Source organism: Balaenoptera borealis, assembly GCF_965194805.1.
Source record: "Balaenoptera borealis genome assembly, chromosome: 11".
Lineage (NCBI taxonomy): Eukaryota > Metazoa > Chordata > Mammalia > Artiodactyla > Balaenopteridae > Balaenoptera > Balaenoptera borealis.
In genome coordinates this window covers 66,156,012-66,180,874 of record NC_138868.1, presented here as the reverse complement: position 1 = coordinate 66,180,874, position 24,863 = coordinate 66,156,012, and the positions used below count along the sequence as shown (strand labels likewise).

Below are 24,863 nucleotides of genomic sequence, written 5' to 3'. Positions count from 1 at the left end.
ACTTTCCAAGTCTCCTGGCCCAGTGACCTCAATATACAAAGGTCTTTTCTTTCTAGAAACAAACTTTTTTCTTCCTGTTTCTGATCTGACACACATACCCTCACAAACTCAAACACACACACACACAATCCCTGTGAAGGTGTAAGCCTATAGTGTGCTTTTTTGCATAGTCTTAAAAATGACCTTTTGCCGTATATTTGAAATGTAAAATCTTTCTTCTTGAGGGCTGCCTTACTCTACTATGAAAACCCCTGGACAAGCAGATTATTGAATAACCCATGACTTTGCCCTTCATCTGATTAGTTCCCTGAAAGGGATCATAAGACATCCTTAAAAAGCCTAGAGGCCTTCAGAGTTCTGAATGATAACAGAGGGCCTTTTTCCCCTATCTTCCTGAAATGTCATGGCCACCCTGATCAGTATCAAAGGAAATCACTGTATGCATAAGGAACTAAAAAAAAAACAAAAAAAGGAAAAGCATGAAATTAAGAACTCATTGGAAAAAATGAAAGTTCATCTGTGGGTTTTGTGTCATATGAGGAGTATTATACCACTTTCTTTCATTGACTAGATGACTGTGGGAAATTTTTTTAAATGCTGGTATAACCCATGTAAGAAATATTTTCTGATGGACATGAGCTGGCCCAGACAAAGTGTTCTTCTTTCCAGTGATACATGCTTGAGCACACAGGCTCGCACACTAGGATAGGAAGCCTTGACCTTCATGCATTTTCAATAAGTGCTTATGGATCAGTTCCTCTTACAATCCGCAATGCTAATGCCAGTGTGAACATGACCTACAAAAGAATTCGATAACTTGAATTAAAACTCACCGTCACAAAACCTTGAACACAAACTTAAGTGTAAAGTGTTCTTAAAGGTTTGTTGACCTATATGTTCTTAGATACATGCCAGTTTCAGCATTTTATTTTTTTAAGATAAGTTGGCTTATTCAATACACACTTAACTTTGTTTTAATTTTTAAAACTTCATAAGACTCTGAACACAAAGAAATTCCCAAATCAGAATTAAAAAACTTTGGTCATACACTTTGGGAGTTTTGGGTTCAGAAAATATAAACCCAGTCTTCAACAGCTCCTGTCTTCAGCAACTACTAGTGGATAGACTTACAAGCAATAGGATTTTGTTCATTTTGGTTGATCAGCTCAAATTCCTGTAATTTTCTTTCATAAACTCTGGTCTAGAACTCTGATTTCACTACCTTTGTCATATTGTCTTTCATAATTTTTAACATGCTGAAGAAAGGGAGGGAAAACTCAAGTACCAACGAGTTGTAAGGGACTGTGCTGGATGTTTCACATGTGTTAATTCAGTTCATCCACATAACAACCCTGTGAGGTGCATATTATTACCGCCATTTTGCAGATGAAGAAAGCTAAATTTAGTGTGTTTAAGAAATTTGCCAATATTCATTTAGAAAATTAAGAATCAGAGCAAAACTGATTCTAGCTGACTGGTCTAAGACTAATCCATTTATTTATTTCTTTGTTTGTTTATTTCTATGTCAGAGTGCTTTTCTTATCCCATAGACTGTAGACTAGTTAAGGTTATGGGCCCTCAGGTTCACTGTCGTAATCCTAGCATGTAGCTCAGAGACTGGCATTGATGCGTAAGTATGTGTTATCTGTTCAGTTGAGTTGAATGGGACACTCCTGGTATATAAACCTGGGGGAGAGATAGTATAAGACTATGGCTCAGTGGTTGAGAGTATTCAATGTTGGTAAATGACTATGGGCTCTGGATTCAAAAAGCTCAGATTTGAATTGTAACTTCTTAAGCTTACCATCTGTATAATTTGAACAAGTTACTTAGCCATACTGGTCTCAATTTTGTCACTTTAAAATGGGGCTAATAATTGTACCTTAATGATTATTTATGGGAATCACATCACTGATGGTTAGTGAACATACAATAAATGCTAGCTATTACTGTTATCCTTGATTGACGTTGACTGTGGATGCCTTTGTAACATACTAATCTATCGTCCCACTAAAATGTAAGCTCCATCATGGTAGGGATTTTCATGCTTTAATCATTGTATCCCAAGTATTTAGAACAATGTTGTCCAATAGAACATTCTATGATAATGGAAATGTTCTATCTTGGAGTGTCTAATACTGTAGCCACTAACCACATGTGGTTATTGAACACTTGAAATGTAGCTAGCTAGTGTGACTGAGGAACTGAATTTTAAATTTTATTTAGTTTTAATTAATTTAAACTGAAGTAACCATATGTGGCTAGTGGGATACTGTATTAGCACAGTTCTGGAATGTTACATGGTACACAGACATTTCAGTAAATACTTATTAAATGAATGAATCCCCTCGGGACTCAAAGATCAAAATCAGAGCTGCCTGACTGCATATTTAGTGCATTCTTTAAAGATAAGCAATGAAGCACTTTACTGAGTGGTCTGCTCATATGAGGTCTTATTAGGTTCCCATATATGATTCAGTTTACAACTGTAATGTGTTTTTGATTTCTATTTCTTTTTGGTGATAGGTCAAGAAAGATTTGGAAACATGACGAGGGTCTATTACCGAGAAGCTATGGGTGCATTTATTGTCTTCGATGTCACCAGGCCAGCTACATTTGAAGCAGTGACAAAGTGGAAAAATGATTTGGACTCAAAGTTAAGTCTCCCTAATGGCAAACCAGTGTCAGTGGTTTTGTTGGCCAACAAATGTGACCAGGGGAAAGATGTGCTCATGAACAATGGCCTCAAGATGGACCAGTTCTGCAAGGAGCATGGTTTCGTAGGATGGTTTGAAACATCAGCAAAGGTAATGTGACCTTAAAGGATAAAATTATTGTAGGCAAGATTCACAAAGAAAATGGCATATAATCATCGTCATTATCATCATGTTAACAGTATGTGTTTGTTTAGTGATTTATAATTCCCAAACTGCTTTAAGCTCTTTCTCATTTCAAGGGGATGAGTGGAACTATTATCCACAATTTAAGATGACTGTGGCTAAGGCAGCAAAGCAACTTGTGCATGATCACATTGATAATGTTTAATAACCGTGTTCATTTATTGAGGGCTTATTTTGTGTCAGGCATGCTTTTTGTGCACTTTCTCATTTAGTCCTCACAGCAACCCTGTTAGGTGAGTGTGGTTTTAGAGTCAATGAAAGAAATGGGCCTCACATTCAGTGTCACTGCTTCATTCAAGTGCAAATTAGTTTACCCCAGCAACACTTATTATGTTCTTCTGTATGCTGGGGATTGCGCTTGGCCCTAGAAATGAAAAGATGGCAAGAACACAGAACTAGCACACTGGGAATACCGGAAGAGTGGGGTGAGAGAGTAAATGGCAAATACCAATGTGAAGAACATGGTGTGGCTTGGTACTGCTCACTCTCCTGGGTGGTAGAGGAGTAGCAGGAAGTGGGGGCAGAGTCAGGGCTGGAAGATGCAGAATCCAGTGCGGCATGGTGAGGGGTTTTACTCTTCCCATTAGGCCCCATGCTGTTATCTGACGTGTTGGGGGCACAATTTTTGCCCTACTCCCTTTTGTCTCTGTTTATATTTTTGTATCTCAGTATCAGAGAGAAAAATAGTATCATCATAAATTTTGAAAAATTTTTTAAAAAGCATGAATTAAAAGTAAATGGTTTACTACATCTTTCTGAGATTTTCTGTGCGCATATAAATATATATGAACATTTTACATTATTAAGATTGCATTCTGCATAGCTTTATATCACGACTTTTCCATTTTTATTTATTTGTGGAACACACATATTAGATACGTGTGGGAGCGCAGGCACTGCGCTAGTTGTTTGGGATTCAGCTGTGAATAAGATAGGCATTGTCTCTGCACTTACGGAAATTCACACTTAGGCCTTGTTGTGAACCTTTGTGCACATCACTAGAGAATGGTTGGAAATTATAGCTTGAATGGACATCATTCAAATAGGCTGTGGAGGAGCCTCTGACTGGTTTTACAGAGGGTAGAATGCTCCGATTTGCCCTGGGGACTATGGAAAGGTAGATTGGAGACAAGTAAACCTGGAGACAGAGCCACATGGTAGTTAATTGTATTCTTACTGGAAAATGACAAAGCCTTGAATTAAGGTAATGACTTTAGAGATTACAAAGAAAAACCTGACATGAGAATATCACTAAAGTGTAAACACCAGCAGGAGTAAGCAGCCACTTGGGGTGGGAGGTGATGGAGAAGGAGGAAAAGGTGGTGGTGCCTCTTTATTTTGTCATAGTTGGGATGTTCCTTTGTTTCAGCTGTTTCATGGAGAGTCTCAGTGCCTGCCTTCTCTCAGGGCTATCTCTAAATTGGCCTTATGTTTAGAAATGTTTACTTCTCAGTTCCTTGTTTTCCTTCTTTTTTTTTAAAGAACAATTTTTTTTAAATTTATTTATTATTTTTTGGCTGCATTGGGTCTTTGTTGCCGCGCACAGCTTTCTCTAGTTGCAGCGAGAGGGGGCTAATCTTCGTTGTGGTGCATGAGCTTCTCATTGCGGTGGCTTCTCTTGTTGCGGAGCATGGGCTCTAGGCACACGGGCTTTAGTAGTTGTGGCACGTGGGCTCAGTAGTTGTGGCTCGCGGGCTCTAGAGTGCAGGCTCAGTAGTTGTGGCGCACAAGCTTAGTTGCTCTGTGGCATGTGGGATCTTCCTGGACCAGGGCTCAAACCCGTGTCCCCTGCATTGGCAGGCGGATTCTTAACCACTAAGCCATGAGGGAAGTCCCCCTTGTTTTCCTTCTTGAGGCCCCAGTGTGCTTGTATGTTTTTCCCCTTCTTTCCTTTTAAAATCCTTTGTTTCCCCTGTTTTATTAGGATTTTTTTTCCTTTGATTCAGGACACAGTATCTGTCATTTTTTACTTCTTGGCTCTCATTGAACCTTTTCGGTTTGTTTGTTTGAAGAATTTATTGTTGTAAAGAGAGATTGGTCAAGCAACATTCGCAGATATGATTAAATTATAGAACTTTAAGAAATATTACATTTTTAATAGACTGATTCTTGGATGTTAGTCCAGCTTTTTAAAAAATTCCAAAATCTGGGTGAATTCATCCATTCACCTATTGCTTAGCCCCATACTTTGAAGCCTCCAGGCACAGGGGTAAAAGAGTAGAATTTTGGAGAACTCCTTTTCTTAATTGGTTATCTTACATCTGGAGGGCAGTCTATATTGAATGACTCATTTATTTTTTATTTTTTAATTTTTCTTGGAGTATAGTTGATTTACAATGTTGTATTAGTTTCTGCTGTACCGCAAAGTGAATCAGTTATACATATACATATATCCATTCTTTGTTAGATTCTATTCCCATATAGGTCATTACTGAGTACTGAGTAGAATTCTCTGTGCTATATAGTAGGTTCTTATTAGTTATCTATTTTGTATATAGTATATAAATAGTATATATAGTGTGTATATGTCAATCCCAATCTCCCAATTTATCCCCTTCCTTCCCCCTTGGTAGCCATAAGTTTGTTTTCTACATCTGTGATTCTATTTCTGCTTTGTAAATAGGTTCATTTGTACCATTTTTTTTAAATTCCGCATATAACCAGTATTGTATGACATTTGTCTTTCTCTGTCTGACTTACTTCACTCAGTATGACAATCTCTAGGTCCATCCATTGAATGACTCATATTTATATGAGGAGGGGAGTCTTCCATCATTCATTCATTCAACAAATGTTATGGAACACCTGTGATGTACCAGGCACTGGGAATAGAGAAACTTACAAAACAGACAGAATCCTGACTTTATGTATAACAGTAACAACAAAACATAAGTAAAATCTGGGGTGGGGTGGGGGTGGCGGATGGATAGCCAGTAAGTGCTAACAGGAAAATAAAAGAAGGAAGACACCTATAAATTTGTGGGGAGGGTTGAAATTGCTTGTGGGACAAAGGACGTTCTGGACATTTTCTTTCACCTCACTCTGACATTCCTTGCACAACAATTACAGTGTCAAACTCTGCTTAAGGGCATGATGTTCATTAACTTAAGGCCTGGCTGACCCTCCACGTACTTAGATACTGGATTTCTAATCCTCTAAATCCCTGCAAGTGTAAACTTTGAAGAGAAGCTTTGTATGGAGAGAGGGTGGAGGGAATTTCACAAGGCTAAAGTGCACTGAACTGCTAATATGACCAAGAGGGTACAAGGCCTCATTGTGAAAGGTAGAACCCACATTTCTCTTTCCTCCAAACATACTACTATTGAAATTGTCCTTCTGAATGTCTTAATAATGAAAATGGCTTCCCGGTGCCAAGTTAGTATTCAAAGTTGACACCTAGACACGCAGGAACAATACTGCAGCATTGACAAGCTGGAGTGTCAAACGGTTCAAAAAGTCTTTTTTGAAAAAAGATCTCTGATAAAGCTCTACTTACTTTCTGAGGATAGTATTTCAGCATGTACAAAACAGAGGCCCAGATCAAACCGTCTGCCTGAAGCTAAGATGGCAGCATTTGGAGACAGCTACCAATTCATTTGTTGATTACCTTTGGGATCAGGGAACATTTCCCATAAAGATCTTTCTCTTAGAAAGTGAATCTCCTAACAACGAAAGTCCTCTTGAGTGACATCATAGTCAGGCTGGTGATAAACACCTGGTTTCCTTTTTTTTACGTTTCCAAAACTTCTAATGAGCCAAAGTCCACAACGTCTGGCTTTGTCCTCATGGGCACATCCTGGAGAAATCCTGTGGGTATATCAGCTCGGCCATACCTGAAGCTGCAACTAGCAGGGTGTTGAAGGAGTTTGTCACTGAGACCAGCCTCCTTCTTGCTGCTGACCCCACTGCCAAGGGAAATTTACCCTCTTGTGCTTCAATCTTCTAAAGAAACTTTCCCCAAGAATTTTCATGCCTTGTGCTGTTGCTGGAATAATCATGGTAGCCTCTGGCTGTGAACTAAGAAAGAAAAAATAAAAAATAAATGTATGCTAGCATCTCTGGTTTTTCACATCATCTCTTCAAATATAAAAAACCAAAGGAAAGAAAGAAAAAGAGTCTCTCTTAAGTCAGATTTTCTTTAGTTTTCAACCTTAGCATTCTTTCCTTTTCTTAGCCGTGTTTAGTTGAATTCTGCCTGGGGATTCACTAGGGCCAGGAAATATATAACTGGGGTGATCATATGTCCCATTTTATCGAACATTCCTTGTTTATGCCTGTGGTCCTAGCATAATTATTAATAACCTCCCCCCATTTCTGATCTGTAATTTAATTTACATGGTCAGCCTATAGAGCTCTGATACGTCTATCTCACTGTTCACATCATATTTAACTCTAATGATGGCTCTTTTATGCATTCCTGTGCCCAAGCTCAGTCTTTATAATATGTTTTGGCAGATTTGTCTATTTAGAATGAGGGCCCTGGTCTGCTCTTGTTGGTGCATTCCCAAGGTCGAGAATCTTGTCTTTCGGGTCCATCTCAATGGCTGATGGGACCCCGTAGACCTTCTGGCCCATTTACCTGGTGCTCTCTTGGTGCCCGTCGCCTGAATCTCCACCAGCTACTTCCTTTGGATTCACTCTATGGCCACATCCAACTACCTTTTAGAGTTGTTGTGAGATTAAGTGACAGAATGTACGTGGGGTCCCTGATGTGTTACGTCTGATCCCACCACGCACACATACCACATTATCTCTGTCACCTGTCCCCACAGCCCATCTGCCGGTCTGGGTGTCCCCATCTGTACCTGGCTCTGGTGCACACGATACATGCACTCAGAGGAAGGGTCTGTTCCTATATCTCAGCCCTTCTCAGGCTGCTCCGTCCTGTTCTTATGCTGTGGTGGTTCCCATGTGGTTGTGTTCAGAAACAGGACACCAGGAAAATGCCAGTGTAGATGGGAAGTAATGGGGCAAGTAGGATCTACCCAAGCGGTGATGAGAACAACAATCACAGAGAGAACTGCAGTGCCCTCTAGTCATGTAGCCTCCACCTCATGCCCTACTCCAGGCAGATTTCCTTGTCTGTTTCTACCCTATTTATAGTGACTTTTAGGCCCACCCTCTATCTCAGAATGTTCTAAGATCAGTGGGTGCCCTAGAAGACACTTTCTAACATTAAACTCTATTGAAGTTTCGTCTCTTCCCTGGAGCTAAAAAGAAAGATGTTGATGTGTGTCCTGCTAAGGGAAGGAATATACCCACTAGTGTGCTCTGTAAGAAGTTATAGTTTTTAGAGGGAGGAGTAGGTGTTTCACAGTGTAGTGGACATTTTTCATGTGTTTTGGGTTTCCAGTAACTGTTAAACACATTTGCTATCTTTGGGGAACTTCTAGCCATGGGAGGCTCACCTCCCCAGGAAGAGTCCACAAAACTTTCTTCCTCTGCTTTATTTGCAGCTAGGGCACAGGCGTATGACCTAGATTCCACAGATCATACTGATTCAGAAGTGAGCAACTAGAGGAAGAGGCTGCAATACAGAACCCATTTTTTTTTTTAATTTTTATTTATTTATTTATTTATGGCTGTGTTGGGTCTTCATTTCTGTGCGAGAGCAAGCAGAGGCCACTAGTTTTGGCAAGCAGAGGCCACTCTTCATCGCGGTGCGCGGGCCTCTCACTATCGCGGTCTCTCTTGTTGCGGAGCACAGGCTCCAGACGCGCAGGCTCAGTAGCTGTGGCTCACGGGCCTAGCTGCTCTGCGGCATGTGGGATCCTCCCAGACCAGGGCTCAAACCCGTGTCCCCTGCATTAGCAGGCAGATTCTCAATCACTGCGCCACCAGGGAAGCCCCAGAACCCATTTTTTTTCTGGGAAGGGTGGTGGCAGAAAAGACCTCCATCCTTGGGAGATAGCGGAGTTTGCTGAGTCCTCTGCTTGACACAGAAACAGGATCACTGCTGGTCCCAGGAACAGTTGCATTCAGGTTGAGTTCCTCGGAGCTTTGCAGATTACAGGACCTAGTGCTCAGTGGCAGCTGGCAGCAGGGGCCTCATCACGCCTGTTCTATGTAGGATCTGAGTTTCTGGAAGCTTAGGCTCGATCCGATTTCTCTAGACTATTGTTTCTGTAGCCTACTGAGTAATTCTGCAAGCTACCCAACATCCCTTGAATCAATGATTTCATGTTTAGCCAGCATCGGCTTCTGAATCTTGTGACTGAGAATCTGGATTAATATACACAGTGAAATGCATTTAAGAAAACCAGCTTCACTGCTCCCCTTGCTGTAGGACTTCTCAGGCCTTTGATATCCTATGTGCATTCTGAATCGCCAGTAATAAAAATGGCTATGTTTCTTGCGGTTTGCTGTACGTTAACTTTGTGTAGAGATTTTTACGTGTATGAACTCATTCAGTCCTTAGCATGATCCTATAGAATAGGTTATTATTTTTGTTACCATTTAAAAAAAAGTTGAGACTTCTTAGGTGATTTCCCTAAAACCATAGAGTTACTACCTTATTTCTTTGATTCTAACTTATGCTTTTTGTTCTTTCCTATGTTAACATTTCAGAATCAAGGTATGTCCTCTAGTCAGTGTGTATCTCTAAAATGATGGTATGTCATTCATATAATAGTTTTTTCACTATCTCCTCCAAAAGGGGACCATACCATGCAGCAGTTTGTAAATGTTTTTGGCCACGTAGAACACTTAACAAACTAATAGAACACGCTTAGGAAATACTGGCCTAGAATTATCTTTTAAAGAGAAAGTTTTCTGTCTTCCATTGTTTAGTGAGCTTTTTCCATTATTATTATTTTTTTTTTTTAATTGCTATGAAAGCTAAAATATGCAGCAGTTAAGTAGCTAGTTTTCTAGAAGCTGCTTGAAGGGTAGGATCACACATCATTTCTTCTTATAGGCTTTTAGAAAATATATATAATGCATTTATACAAACTGGAAATGCATAGATAATTGCACTTGAGTATGGGTAGACAGTTATTCTAAGTCCTTTTTTAATCATTTTTTTTAATCTTTTTATTTTTAAGTTGGGTAGTAGGCCATTTCTGGTTATTCCCAATTTTTAAATGTCAATCCATGAAAAAATTCTTGATAGTCACTGGTGCATTCATTGATTCAACACAATTTGTATTGAATGACTATTCAGGTCTGTGCTGTGAACAATGTGTATTAAGCCTTTTCTGGATTCAGAGCATACTATTAGGTGCCTGTTCCTCTTAAAATTCCAGAATTCCCTAAGGGAAGTAGTTAGGCCACGTTTTAGGCATCCATCTCCAAAGACTTTAGATGGGGTTGTAGGATGTGCCTCCCCTGACTTAACTGGGACACAGCACGTTTAACCTTATTTTTTTAGCCAATCTGCTTAGAGCTAGTTGTACTTAGGAACATAAAAGGAAGGGCCCAATCTAAAAATGCAAAATCAGAGCAAAGTTAGAAGGTATCATTAAAGGAAATGATGGCAATGGTTAATAGTCATGATCATTTCATATAATGACCACTAGTCTGTAGTACAACTGTTTGAATCATCGTTTTTGACAGATTCTTAATGCCCTGCATGAAAAATGGAATCATTTCTTGAAATTGAGCATAGCTTAAGTACAAGAGTCTCAAATTCAAGCAACTCACCTGCTTAGGAATCAGTATAAATTAAGAATAACATTTTAATTTTTATCTTTAGCTAATTGGCTCTCCAGAGGTTTTCTAGGTCTATGCTAATAATTTGCTAGATAATATGAGATCCAATTATGACTAAGACATTGTAGGAAAATAGAAACAGACCCTCAGAGGCTATAACCACAGCTTGGTGTGCAGGAGGCAGGAGTTGCATTTGTCATCCTCTCCTGCATGGTTCACATTTTCATTACCTACAGCGCAGGTCCTTCCTGTTTCGTGCTTAGACAACTTTAAATAGTCTCCAGACCTTGCTCGTGGTAGTCTGTACAGCATGGTGCTAAAATCTCAACCTACCCAAGGAATCACTTGATTTCATCACAGTCTAGTTCAAAAATCTTCTGTAAGCTCTACTTCTTGATTCAGATTTAGACACCTAAGAATGTAAATTGATACAGCCACTATGGAGAACAGTATGGAGGTTCCTTAAAAAACTAAAAATAGAACTACCACATGACCCAGCAATCCCACTACTGGGCATATACCCTGAGAAAACCATAATTCAAAAGGAGACATGTACCACAGTGTTCACTGCAGCACTATTTACAATAGCCAGGACATGGAAGCAACCTAAGTGTCCATCGACAGACGAATGGATAAAGAAGATGTGGCACATATATACAATGGAATATTACTCAGCCATAGAAAGGAAAGAAATTGAATTATTTGTAGTTAGGTGGATGGACCTAGAATCTGTCATACAGAATGAAGTAAGTCAGAAAGAGAAAAACAAATACCGTATGGTGACACATATGGAATCTAAAAAAAAAAAATGGTACTGATGAACCTAGGGGTAGGACAGGAATAAAGACACAGATGTAGAGAATGGACTTGAGGACACGGGGAGGGGGAAGGGTAAGCTGGGACAAAGTGAGAGAGTAGCATTGACATATATACATTACGAAATGTAAAATAGGTACCTAGTGGGAAGCAGCCGCATAGCACAGGGAGATCAGCTCGGTGCTTTGTGACCACCTAGAGGAGTGGGATAGGGAGGGTGGGAGGGAGACGCAAGAGGGAGGGGATATGGGGATATATGTATACATATAGCTGATTCACTTTGTTATACAGCAGAAACTAACACAACGATGTAAAGCAATTATACTCCAATAAAGATGTTAAAAAAAAAAAATTTAGACACCTGAAAACAGGAGTCAGCAAGCTCTTACCTGTGGGCCAAATGTGGCCTGCCCTTATTTCATAAATAAAGTGTTATCAGAACACAACCATGCTCATTGGTGCACATGTTATCTATGGGTGCTTTTCCATTACATCTGCAGAGTTCAGTAGTTGCAACAGAGGCCCGATGGCTTTCAAAGCCTGAACTCTTTACCATCGATCTGGCCATCTACTCATTGAAGTTTGCCACTGATGTCTTACAATAGCATTAGCTTCTCTTTTGTGCTTGTGGCTTTACATGCAATAGCTCATCCTTGAAACAGTCTTGTAAGTACTTTTATTAGTCCTGTTTTACGGATGAGGGGATTAAAGTTTAAATTGGAGAACATAAATGACTAGCTAAAGATCTCATAGTTGGTAGGTAGTAAAGTTGGGATTTCAAGCCAGATGTGCTCAGAGTACACCCAACCACCATACTGCACTATGTATAGCCTTTTCCAATCTGGCCTAATTATACAATAACTATTTATGGAGGAACTGATACACGGTTGACCAGGGATTGGGATAGATAGATAGATAGATAAGATAAAATGTAGCCCGGTCTCTGAAAGTTTAAAGTCTAATGACAGATACAGAGACATGTAAATAGGTCTTCCAGGAAATGTAACAAAGTAGAGCAATTCACCTGGAATCATTGAAGGGACTGAATAATGAAGGGGCCTTTTCTCATATGTACATTGCCAGCCACTTGTCTTTCCCTTATCTCTGTGCTTTTGTCCTGATATTCTCTTTGTATGGACTGTACAAGGCAGAGGCAGTTGCCATTCTTTGTTCATATTGTTTTGTCCAAACACATCCAGCTCTGGGTGTGAGACAGGAAAGGGAGAAACCCCCCTGGATTTAGCAGTAGGGAGTCTTTAGTAATTAATCATCGGTGGGCTCAAAGATAAGACACCTTACTTTCCAGATATCTTCTACCTCACAGAGATTCATGAGAACAAGCCTACAAGGAATCTTTGTTTTCAGACAGGATCAAGACAGAGCTCATCCCTCCTCCAGAAAAGACCAGGCCCAATAAGGCACAGGCATATTTTTGTTAAATGGTTGTTTTTAGTATTATTTAATTGTGGTTCTTAGCAGGGCTGATCTTGTCAATGTCTAGAACTATTTTTGGTGGTCATAACTGACCGGGGAGAGGAGGTGCTACTCACATCAAGTGGGTAGAGGCCAGGGATGCTGCTAAACATCCTACGGTGCCCAGCACACACCTCCCAACTCCCACTCCTCCAAAGAATGATTTGGCCCGAGATGTCAATAGTACTGAGGCTGCGAAACCCCAGATGTCATGCTTCATGTTAGAATTTTCTAAATCCTCTAAGCAAAAGGCACTAACTGAATAAAAGTTCCTGTTAGTTAGTTGGCAGTTTTAAGAAAAATCAAGTAGGGTGGTCTTTTGAGTTTTGTATGTTTACCAAGTATGCAGTTGTATGAAGAAAGTTAGGAGTTAATTCTTGCCAAATGATGACTGTTGTTAGATTGTGAGATTGTGGGTGATATTTTTTTTTAAGTTACTTTTTTGTTGTTGTTGTTTTTTGTGTGTTTATTTATTTATTTATTTATGGCTGTGTTGGGTCTCCGTTTCTGTGCGAGGGCTTTCTCCAGTTGCGGCGAGCGGGGGCCACTCTTCATCACGGTGCGCGGGCCTCTCACTATCGCGGCCTCTCTTGTTGCGGAGCACAGGCTCCAGACGCGCAGGCTCAGTAGTTGTGGCTCACGGGCTTAGTTGCTCCGTGGCATGTGGGATCCTCCCAGACCAGAGCTCGAACCCGTGTCCCCTGCATTGGCAGGCAGATTCTCAACCACTACGCCACCAGGGAAGCCCTGTGGGTGATTTTATCTTCATGTTTCTGGTTTCCATTTTTTAAAAAATGTGATTATATTGCTTTTACAATGACAGAGATAAAATTATAAATAAAGATATAAACAAATAACAAAAAAGAAACTGTGGAGTCTTTGGGTTCAGGCTTCTCTAGTCTATTAAGGATTCTCTGCCCGAGGGTTTGATGCTAAGGGACATGGTCTGACACAAGGCAGAGTTTTGCCTTCTCTGTTCCCCACCCACCTAATACTTTAATCTCTGAATTTTAGCATTTCCAGTACTCATCTCCATGCCTTTTCACATGCAGTTCCTTCTGCCTCGATCCTTCTCTGGTCTTCGCCTTAGGAAATTCCAGATTTTCCACATCTTTGTTCTCTTCCTACCCACGCCATATAGCATCTACAGATTTCCTTAAGGGACTTCCTCTCTCCCACCTACATGTCTGGGGCACCAGCTAGGAGATAGCTAACTGTTGCCCGGGTTACATGATGTGGCTCAGTCCTCTCTTCTGACGATGGGCATTGCTTAGAGAGATGAGGCAGGGTGTGAGTCGCTCTGAGTGATTGTGTCTTTCTGGTCCCAGAAAAACAACCCTGTCCTCAGCTGGACCCAGGCTCTAGGATCACCATGGATTTCTGAACCTGAGAAAAGGCCCTGAGAAGCACGGAGGGGCACTTTGGCAGAGTATGGCGAGTGTGGGCTTGGATGCCATGTAGATAGGGGTCAGGCTCTTGCCTCAGACCCAAAGCTATGTGGCTTTGGGCCAAACCCTTAATCATGCTGAGCTTCCATTTCTCATATGAAAAATGGAGATAATACTTTATGGGGTTGTTATAAGAATCAGTGCTAATAAGCGTGAAATGCCTGGAAGATTAGTATGCAATAAATGACTGGTCTTTCTAAAGAAAATACGCATGCATGCAAAAATTGCTCTCAGTTTCATGGGCTTCCCAGACAATCCTGCCCACTGAAGCATGGACCCTGTTCTAGAGCCAGCCCATGTGCCTTCAATCGCTTAATTCCTCTCTAATGGTATCTTTAGAAAAATGTGTTAGAATTAGGGGATTCCTGGAGAAAAAGTTCTGTTCAGCTAGAGCAGGAATTCTTTGTTGGCGTAGAGTGTCAGAACCAGGATGAGGGGACCAAAGGAGCCTTTCCTCCTCAGATTTTTGCAGAATGCCTTTGTCGATGGTACACTGCTATCCCTCCATCCCCTTTGAGGATCACTGTGTGTGATGGGAGATGTTGCCCCTGGGAGTGTGTTGCTCTTCTGCATGGTCTGGAAACAGGAACCAAAAGCAGGAAAAATGATGAGCTTAGTTAGAGGAAATTGGAGACTGAAGGGAGGGAGGTATAAGCTCTATTCTAAAGGACAGAAGAAGAGTTCAGAAGGACTTGATGAGTTTCCTGGTGCTAAGAAAGGGAGCCAAAATTAGAGGCAGGGAGAGTCTGACGTCTTTGTAAGATTTCCATGTTTGCACTTTTTAAAAATCCTGTTCTAGCTCCCCATCATAATTATTTCTGTAAAAATCTTTTAAGGATAAAAGGCCTATCTTTCAGAATTTCAAAGACGGGAGGATACTCCTGAGATTCTATCCTATCTTGAGCTTAATCTGCAGCAGAGTTGAGCTGTATGGAAAAGTGTAGGTGAAGGAGGATGGAAAAAGCAAGTAGAATCCTGGTGCCTTCGGGAATGAAAATATTGCCTGGGTGCAGTGGAGTGCAGATCATGACGGAATATGGTCTCTGGTTTTCACTAGTAGACCACGGTTCCCATTCCCAGACTCAGGGAATGATTAAATACAATCAGACTCTGCTTCTGGAGTCAGATTTCTTCCTGGATCTCTACCTGCAGCTGTGACTTCCTTCCCAAACTTCAGAGTTCCATGTCCCTCTGGATCTCTCCCTGGATCTCACCTAGACAACTCTTCAAATCCAATATGTTGGAAACTGAATTTATTAGCTCTTCCGCAAATCAGATCATCTGGTTAGGAGACCTTACATCCAGCCAGACATCCAAGCCATATACCCATAGAAACAGGTTACTCACCCTTCAGAAACCCCAAGTTCCTGAGCAGAGAAACCCCCATAGTGAGGCTCTTCTCTGCCTCTCCAGGTCTATCCCTGGCTACTTCATCCCTCTGTTCATCCCCTAGTGATACCAAGCTGCATCAAGTTCACATCTTGGAATTCCCCCTCCCTGGAACATGCTTCTTACACTTATTCACCTGTCTTTCACTCTTCCCCTGTCTTTCACTCTTCCTTCAGAACTAGGCTCAAGCATCATCTGTTACTGGCTCTCAGGTAGTCTCTCCTATCTCTTGCCACATATGTTAAACTTCTTTCTTTATGGACCTGGTCCCTTTTTTTTTTTTTTTAAGGAGAGAGGGACAAGGGTTCATTTTTGTTTGTTTTGTTTTTAATTTATTTATTTATTTATTTATTTTTGGCTGTGTTGGGTCTTCGTTTCTGTGAGAGGGCTTTCTCCAGTTGCGGCAAGCAGGGGCCACTCTTCATTGTGGTGCGCGGGCCTCTCACTGTCGCGGCCTCTCTTGCTGCGGAGCACAGGCTCCAGACGCGCAGGCTCAGTAGTTGTGGCTCACGGGCCCAGTTGCTCCGCGGCATGTGGGATCTTCCCAGACCAGGGCTCGAACCCATGTCCCCTGCATTGGCAGGTGGATTCTTTTTTTTTTTTTTTTTTAGAATTTTAAGTCATTACAACAGTCGCCTCTTTTATTTATTTATTTATTATTTATTTATTTATTATTTAATTTTAGGCTGTGTTGGGTCTTCGTTTCTGTGCGAGGGCTTTCTCTAGTTGCGGCAAGCGGGGGCCACTCTTCATCGCGGTGCGCGAGCCTCTCACTATCGCGGCCTCTCTTGTTGAGGAGCACAGGCTCCAGACGCGCAGGCTCAGTAATTGTGGCTCACGGGCCCAGTTGCTCCGCGGCATGTGGGATCTTCCCAGGCCAGGGCTCGAACCCGTGTCCCCTGCATTATCAGGCAGATTCTCAACCACTGCACCACCAGGGAAGCCCGGCAGGTGGATTCTTAACCACTGCGCCACCAGGGCAGCCCTGGTCCCTGCGCTGCACTGTGAAATCCTCCTGGTTACCCACCAGCACGTTGGCTTATACATGGTGGGTGATCACATGGTCAGTGTTTACTGGATGGAACAGAATGGTTTGCAGCACTGCTTTTCAAGCACTTATTCAGAAGATTCCTTTACCATATTATACTTCTCCCTGCCCCTTGTGGGGTATTTCTGTCCTTAGAGAACTGTGCAGAAGCAGAAAAATTAATTTACTGCTGTATTTCCCAGGAGGACTCCACATTATGTAACTCCTTTTATCCAGAAAGCTCTCTAGACACTTTGCACAGCAGGGAGATTACAGTGCCCCACAGTGTGAAGCGGGAAGTAGAGAAGAAAAATGAAGATGAGGGAAGCAGTCCCCTTTAGTGCTTTGGGCCCAAACTGGGAACTGCAGGATTCTTTGCTTGGTGATTCCACATAGCATGCTGCAAGAATCTGCCATCAGCCTGTAGATTTTATTAGCCCCCATATTCCTCCTTCACACCAGAGAACCAGAATTTAGTGGTTTCCTCCTCATTGAAATTCTCATAATCTTGTTTTACATGTACCTCTTGTTTCAGCTACTGTCATTTGAGCTGCACACAATATCATATTTTTCCTTTGTTTAAACTAATAAACAGAGTTCCAGAGAGGCTCTTCAATGATATTCATTGCAGAAACGAGGCCTAGACTTCAGATCTAGTCTAGAACTCTGTACAATGATGTGATTCTTGAACAGAGCTGTACATCAGGAACACCTGAGGAGCTTGTTAAAATGCACTGCAGATGCCTCGGCCCTACTCTCGGAGACGTCTGCAGGGGCATAGATTGTTATGTTTTTGCAAAACAGTCCTTTGGTGATTTTGATGTGCACACTGGTTAAGATGCATTGTGTTAGACTTTGTTAACTCACTCACTCATTCATTCATTTATTCATTCCTGGTGTATTCCTTGAATACCTACTGTGTATTCAGGTAAGCACTTTGCTAAGCACTGAGGCACTGGTGATAAAGGGCACAGTTTCTTCTCATTAAGAAGTTCTCGGTCTCCTGGAAGAAAACCCATAAAAATGAATAATTACAATACAGTAGGAAGTTCCATTAAAACTGGTGGATTCGCCACATGACCCAGCAATCCCACTACTGGGCATATACCCTGAGAAAAGCATAATTCAAAAAGAGTCATGTACCACAATGTTCATTGCAGCACTATTTACAATAGCCAGCACATGGAAGCAACCTAAGTGTCCGTCGACAGATGAATGGATATAGAAGATGTGGCACATATATACAATGGAATATTACTCAGCCATAAAAAGAAACAAAATTGAGTTATTTGTAGTGAGGTGGATGGACTTAGAGTCTGTCATACAGAGTGAAGTAAGTCAGAAAGAGAAAAACAAATACCGTATGCTAACACATATATATGGAATCTAAAAAAAAAAAAATGGTACTGAAGAACCTAGGGACAGGACAGAAATAAAGTCGCAGACGTAGAGAATGGACTTGAGAACACGGGGAGGGGGAGTGTAAGCTGAGACGAAAGTGAGAGAGTGGCATGGACATATACACACTACCAAATGTAAAATAGCTAGCTAGTGGGAAGCACCCGCATAGCACAGGGAGATCAGCTTGGTGCTTTGTGACCACCTAGAGGGGTGGGATAGGGAGGGTGGGAGGGAGACGCAAGAGGGAGGGGATATGGGGATATATGTATGTGTACATCTGATTCACTTTGTTATACAACAGCAACTAACACAACAATGTAAAGCAATTATACTCCAATAAAGATGTTTAAAAAAAAACCAAAACTGGTGGATTCTATAAGAGCTGTGAGAGCACTTGAAGGAGAAGGTGTTACCTCTACCTGAGAATGAGGCAACTTCCTTGATATTTGATCTGAGTCACCCAGGCTAAGAGAGTCCCCAAAGGAAGATCCAAGGGGACCACTGGGAGGAGCTCCTTTTTAACAGGTTTGTGCAGAGGTGCATGTGGAAGCCACCTTCAGGAATCTGTGGGTGTCTTAAAAAGCAAGGGCAAGGCTTTTCATCTTTTTAAAACTTTTTTATTGAAATATAGTTGATTTACAGTGTTGTACTATTTACAATAGCCAAGGCATGGAAGCAACCTAAGTGTCCATCAGCGGATGAATGGATAAAGAAGATGTGGTATATATATACAATGGAATATCACTCAGCCATAAAAAGAATGAAATAATGCCATTTGCAGCAACATGGATGGACCTAAAGATGATCATACTAAGTGAAGTGAGCCAGACAGAGAAAGACAAATATCATCTTTATCCTAAGATATCTAAGTAAGAACATGTCACTATTGCAATTACCTAGCTTTATTAGTCATCAGAAAATTGTCAATACAAGACCACAGAGACTTACTATTAAGAATAATAGTAAAAATGTATATTTATGAAATACATTCTTAACTCTTCTTACCAGGCCTTGTTTTAAGTGCTTTATTGAATCATTTCACTTACTTCTCACAAACCATTGTGAACTAGGTGCTGTTATTATGTCCATTTTACGAATTAAGGAACTGAGGCTTAGAGAAGTTAAATGATTTATGCAAGACCGTATGGTTAGCAAGTGGCAGAGCCAGAATTAGAACCCAGATCCCTCTGTTTGAAGTTCCTGTTATTTTTTCACTTCCATATGTTTACATAATAGTCTAATATTGCTATTCCTTGATGTGATACATTTAGACATACCCACTGATAACCCACTATACTAAATGAGGATTTACCTTTCTTACTTGACTGCTAACTCCCATCCCATTTTACCAGTAGATTTCTATCACTGCTTGTAGTTGAATTATAACAAAAATCATTGTAAGTATCATGAGATAGGAAAACATTATTCACTCACATAATTTGCCATCTTTCTTCCTTAGGGTTTTTGGAAAAATGTCCACCATATTATTTATTATATCGAGACTACTTTTGTCCTGGTGGCCTCCATTCCAGAGTCCTCTATTTTCTTCATCCAATTTGACTGCCCTGGAGCCCCAACTCAGCTGTAATCCTGGGACTTTTCTTTGTCATTCTCTTGAGTAGGATAGCTTGCTGCCTGGGTCCCGGTTTTATATTCTTGTTTTACTGGAACATAACTTCCTGCAGCTGCTTAGGAAGAGCTGAATGGGCATTTCTGAGTCCTTGATATCTTCAAGAATGTGTATTTAACCCTCACAGAATTTTAACTGTTTACATGGGTATAGAATTCTAGGTTGAAAATGATTTTCCCTATGCCTTGAAGGCATTGCTCCATTGTAGTATAGCATTTAGCATTGTGCTTTAGACGTTTCAGACCATTCTGGTTCTTAAAGCTTTGTATGTATGCTGTTTTATTTTTTATGGCAGTTTTGGGGATTATCTCTTTACCCCTGGTTATTTCTTTGGTAGTTTTCCCCCCTTCCTATTTTTTTTTTTTTTTTGTTGTTGTTGTTGTTCTTTCTTTATAGAACTCCTAGTTTGGTGTAACTTTTTGAATTGAGTCTGTGAACCTACTACACTTTTTTTCTCATATTTTCAGCAGTTTGTAATTTTTATTTTATTCTTTATATATTTTGACTTAATTCCTATTCTTTTATTATAATCTTTTATTTCAACAATCATAGTTTTAATTTGGAAGAGATTTCCTATTTGCTGATTGTTCTTTTTTGTAGCATCCTATTCTTAGTTAAGAATGTAATAGCTTCCTGTATTTGTGAAGATACCAATTAGTTTCTTAACGGTTTTTTTGGTTTGTTTCTCACATTACCTATTTCATTAGTTATTTTTCAGCCCATTTCATTCTTCTCTTTTATGTTGATTGTTCCCCTTAAACATCTGATGATTCTTGGAAGAACATTCATGTTTAGAAACAAGACCATCAAAAGCAGATACCAAGCTCTGTGTGTATACGTAGGCTTGTTGATTAGAGGCTACGTTGATTACTGACTAGTGGGTTTCACTTTAGGTTAGTGGTCACTGGGGACTCCTAGATATCAGCTCTCAGAGGTCTTTTCTCAACAGAACTCTTTTCTCTGCTAGGGGTGGAGATGCAAGAGTTCTGTGAGGGGAAAAGTAATAGCCCAGCTGCCATATTGACAGACTTCTAATTAATTCCTTTTTCAATCCCATACCACCCACATGGGGAAATTACTTGGTATGTCTTTAGTCTCAAGTCTTTTCTCTTTGGTTTATTCAGAAGTTAAACCAGTATTTGAATTGGGATGTCGATGCCTAGCTGCTGATAGTCTACGTGGAAGTATGGGGAAGGCATGTGGTTGACATTTCCCATTCTGACCTTCAACTAGTCCTCCTGATTTCAACCACTCCCAATATTTGAGTCTTGGGACTCTTTTGGATTCTGTGGGAATTACTGAGCTCTCTGATTGTTCATATCTCCCTCTACATACCCTATAGACCATGCTACGTACATCCTAGTAAATCCACTACTCTCCATTACTTTCAGATTTCTAAAAATGTGTTGAAATCTCTTGAATGCTGGTGCACATTTCCTCATTCTTTTAATTGTTGAGATTCTATTTGAAATATTTTGCTTCTTTGAAATCATTTTTTCAGAATTTTGGTAAAGAAAGTAAATAAATATATTCCCTCAGTCTGCCGTCGTTAACTGGAAGGTGCCCAAGGTCTTTGACCTTTTGCTAATTGTTTATTTCTGACTCAATCTTAGTCATTATATAATTTAATTCATGACAGTTTCTTTTAAAATTAAGGTTATTTTATCTTCATTTTAAATGTGGAAACTGAAGTACAGCAGGATTTAAGTCACTTACCCAAAGGAGTACCAGAGCTAGGATTTAAACTCAAGTCTGATTGATTCTGGATCTAGCTGGTGCTTTCTATCCCAGCTTTCTCCTTCTAAAAGAAAAACCATGGGCAAAGGCTCTGTCTCCTCTCTCAAAACCATTGTCAGAACCTTCTGGAAGGGGTTGCTTCCTTGTCTCAGGAGGGGTTTTGTTAATGAGACATGTTTGCTTTCTCCCTTCTTGTGCTTCTTCATTTTCTTCAGTGTTGATCTTGTTTGTCCCTGTTTTGTGGTCCTTCACCTTCTTTGATGTCTCTTGTGCGCCATCTCTGAAGCACCCTTAGATTTGTGGGCAGCAGCCCTGCCTTTCCAAGGCCTTGTTTCACCTCTGTTTGCTTCACTGACTAGTGAGGTATTGATTTCTTGGGAGAACTTGCTGGGATTGGCGGGTGGGAATCAATAGCCCATTAGACATAAGTGGAAAGCAGCAGCAGCCGTTCCTCAGCACTCTGCTCACTGACCTAACATGCTGGGGTGCTGGTCAAAGATGAGGTTAGCCTGACGTGTCCAGGGGTATTCTGAAGTGATTAGATTATTCTAGGAACAATGTAGCAAAGCCACTGACAGAAAAATCAAGAGCTTTAAATCCATGTCCTTGAACTAAATGAAGTGGAATCATTTTTGAGAATAAATTCGCCTGTCACAGGTTGCTTCAGGGGAAGGAAGTTCTGTTGAGAACTTTTCTAATTCTTGGGTCACTTTGAATTTTCTAGTGTAGGCACAATCTTTGTGAACCATAAGGCAAGTCATTTAGCTTTCATGTTCTTCAGGGTTTCCAAAATGAAAGAGAGGGTGGGTGTCAGCAGTGGATGACTAGCATCACCTATGCAGTGTGTTTCTGAAACATTGTGTGTAAATCCCATTTTTAAATGCAACCTCAAGGGGCTCATTATGGCAGCTCTCCCTGGGTGAGTCCCTTTGAAGAGGAAGAGTTCCTTTGGAAAGAGAATTATCACTGTCTGTTTTATCTGGTTATAAGTGTAGTTCTTATGTTTCAGATTTTTGTAAAGAAGGACATACACAAGCAGTAAATTCAAATTAGCAAAATCTGAAGAGGTCTTGTGTTACCACTGTCATAGAAACCCATACTCAGTTCCTCAATTATCATGTCATTATGTCTTCTACATTGCATGGAAGCACAGGAAAATTAGATTTGGAGAGTACTTCCAAATCATCTTGTCTAACTTCGTATTTTATTGTTTCATTTATTCATTCTTTAAAGAATCATTGAGTAACTCTCCTCCATGTGACAGATGCTGTGTTAGGCAGAAGGGCTCTACCTGGACAAAAAAGATAAAATCCCTGCCTTCTTGGAGCCTGCGTTGTAGTGGTGGAGACAAGTAATAGAAAGATAAGTAAGTGTGTTGTATAGTTTGTCTGGTGGAGCTAAGTGCTAGGGAGATCATTAATGCAGGGAAGGAGTCTACAGCTTAAGTGGCATACATGCATGGGATCGTAGGGGGGAATTCACAGAGAGGAGAGCAATTTTAGACAGGTGACCAGGGAAGGTTTCACTCAGGTATTTTTAAAATTAAAGATTAGAAAGAGGGACAGTATTGAGTCATATAGATTCCTGGGAGGGGAATGGTCCAGGAAGAGGGTATAGCACAAGTAGAGGCACTGTGGCTGTGCTTTACTAGGATGACAGACATGAGGCAAGAGGTGATGGGGTCCTGTTCAGTCTTTAGAACATTGTAACAACTTTGGGTTTTGCTCTGAATGAGAAGGGAAGACGTTGGGTGTGATCAGAGATATGATTTGATTTAAACAGTCATTCTGGTGGCTATATTGAGCTTGGATTATAGTGGGAAAGGTTGGAAGCAGGAGATTAGCTAGGACTCTATTGCATATCTAGAGAAGAAAAATCGTGGGAAGTAGTCAAACTCTACATGTATTTTTGAACATACAGCAGACAGGATTAACTGACGATTTGGATGAAGGTTATGAGAGAAAGAGAAGATTTGGGGATGGCTCCAAAGTTTTTGTCCTGAGCAGCTGGAAAAGTTGAGTTGCCACTTTCTGAGCTAGGGGTCCTGAGATGTGGATGGGTCCATGGGGAGAGAGATCAAGACTCAGTTTTGTGTATGTTAAAATCTGGAAGACATCTAAAAGCAGATGTCAAGTAGGTAGTTGTATATGATTCTGGAGTTTAATAGAAAAGTCCAGGCTGCAGGTAAGAGGACCAAGGACTGATCTCTGGGCACTCCCAACATTTAGACAAGAAAATAAGGCCACAGAGAGAGGAAGGTGTAGAGGGAACACATACTTCGAAAAAGAGAGTGGACTCTTCTCAGTGTAGTACAATCCTAATAAGATTACATTTAATTAGCCTGAGTTTTCATCTTCTTTTCCTGTGCTACTCTTCTGAGTTAGTACAGTGGGAAGATGTTGGACAAGGAAAAAAAACAAAAAAAACAAAAAACAGATTGCACAGCATTGGTGCTCTCTCTATACATATATCATCAAAAATTAGATTTATTCACTGTGTTTCTGCTAGTTAGTGGGTCTGAAAATCAAAGTAGGCAAGTAAGATGACTAAGTGATTGTCTCCCTCTATGCTGTGAACAGTGCACTTCCTTTTAGGTATCTAAGATATGATTGGAGCATGGCTTTCACTAGGTTTTAGACTGGTTGGAGTTATTCAAATCTAACTAAATCTAAATTTAAGTTTCAGGTCTATGAAAGGACCAGAATATTTAGAAACCTTGTAAATTAAATTCATCATGTAGATTGAAAGTCTGCTGTTGTTATTTGCCAAGAATGTTCAAAATGATAATATTTAACATTTGTAGAGTACTTTCAAATTTAGAACGTTTCCAGCATCTACTTATTTGGCTTTCGCAAATGCCCAGCACAGAATGATTTTTCACTCTTTTGTAAGCCTTCTCTTTGTTAAGAGCTCCTGCCTGTTGTTCATGTGAAATGGCTTTAAGAACACTTACCATCTGGTTCTCCTACCTGGATATTCTGTAATCTATCCATATGCATTTTTTTAATGTAATGTCCAGATCTGTTGACAACATACCAGACGTAGAAGCATGGTATAATAAGGCTTTAACTTACCTTGCCTAAGTCACATTTCTATTTTAGATAGTATTGTACTGTACTAATTTCTTTGAACAGCTGGATCAAACTGTTGACACATGATACACTCATGGACATCTAAAAGTCCCCCCGTTTTTTGCAAATAATAGACTGTCAGATAAGGTCTTAAGCATTTAAGCTATTGGTAATTTGAACCCAAGTGTAGGATTTTATATGAATGTCTATTAAATTTTATTCTGAGGCTTCAATCTATGATTCCAGTTTCACTTTTAATCTATTATTTTGCTTATCAAAGTAAAGGAAGGGTTATGTCCATCTAAATTTGAAAGAGACTCT

The 24,863-nt window shown here is 40.4% G+C and overlaps 1 protein-coding gene and 1 long non-coding RNA gene across 3 annotated transcripts in view; both read left to right on the top strand.

Annotated features, from left to right (window-relative positions):
- The window catches only part of LOC309605146, a 303,910-nt gene that overhangs the window by 99,945 nt on the left and 179,102 nt on the right, over nt 1–24,863 (top strand). The gene's annotated exons all lie outside the window — the stretch shown is intronic.
- Nucleotides 1–24,863, top strand: part of RAB38 (RAB38, member RAS oncogene family) — a gene marked incomplete at its 3' end in the record, with an annotated part of 63,099 nt that overhangs the window by 20,606 nt on the left and 17,630 nt on the right. For both annotated transcript variants that reach the window (XM_082340533.1, XM_082340534.1), the window contains exon 2: nt 2,527–2,807. In XM_082340533.1, coding sequence (XP_082196659.1) covers nt 2,527–2,807 — 281 coding nt within the window. The remainder of the gene's footprint in view (nt 1–2,526; nt 2,808–24,863) is intronic.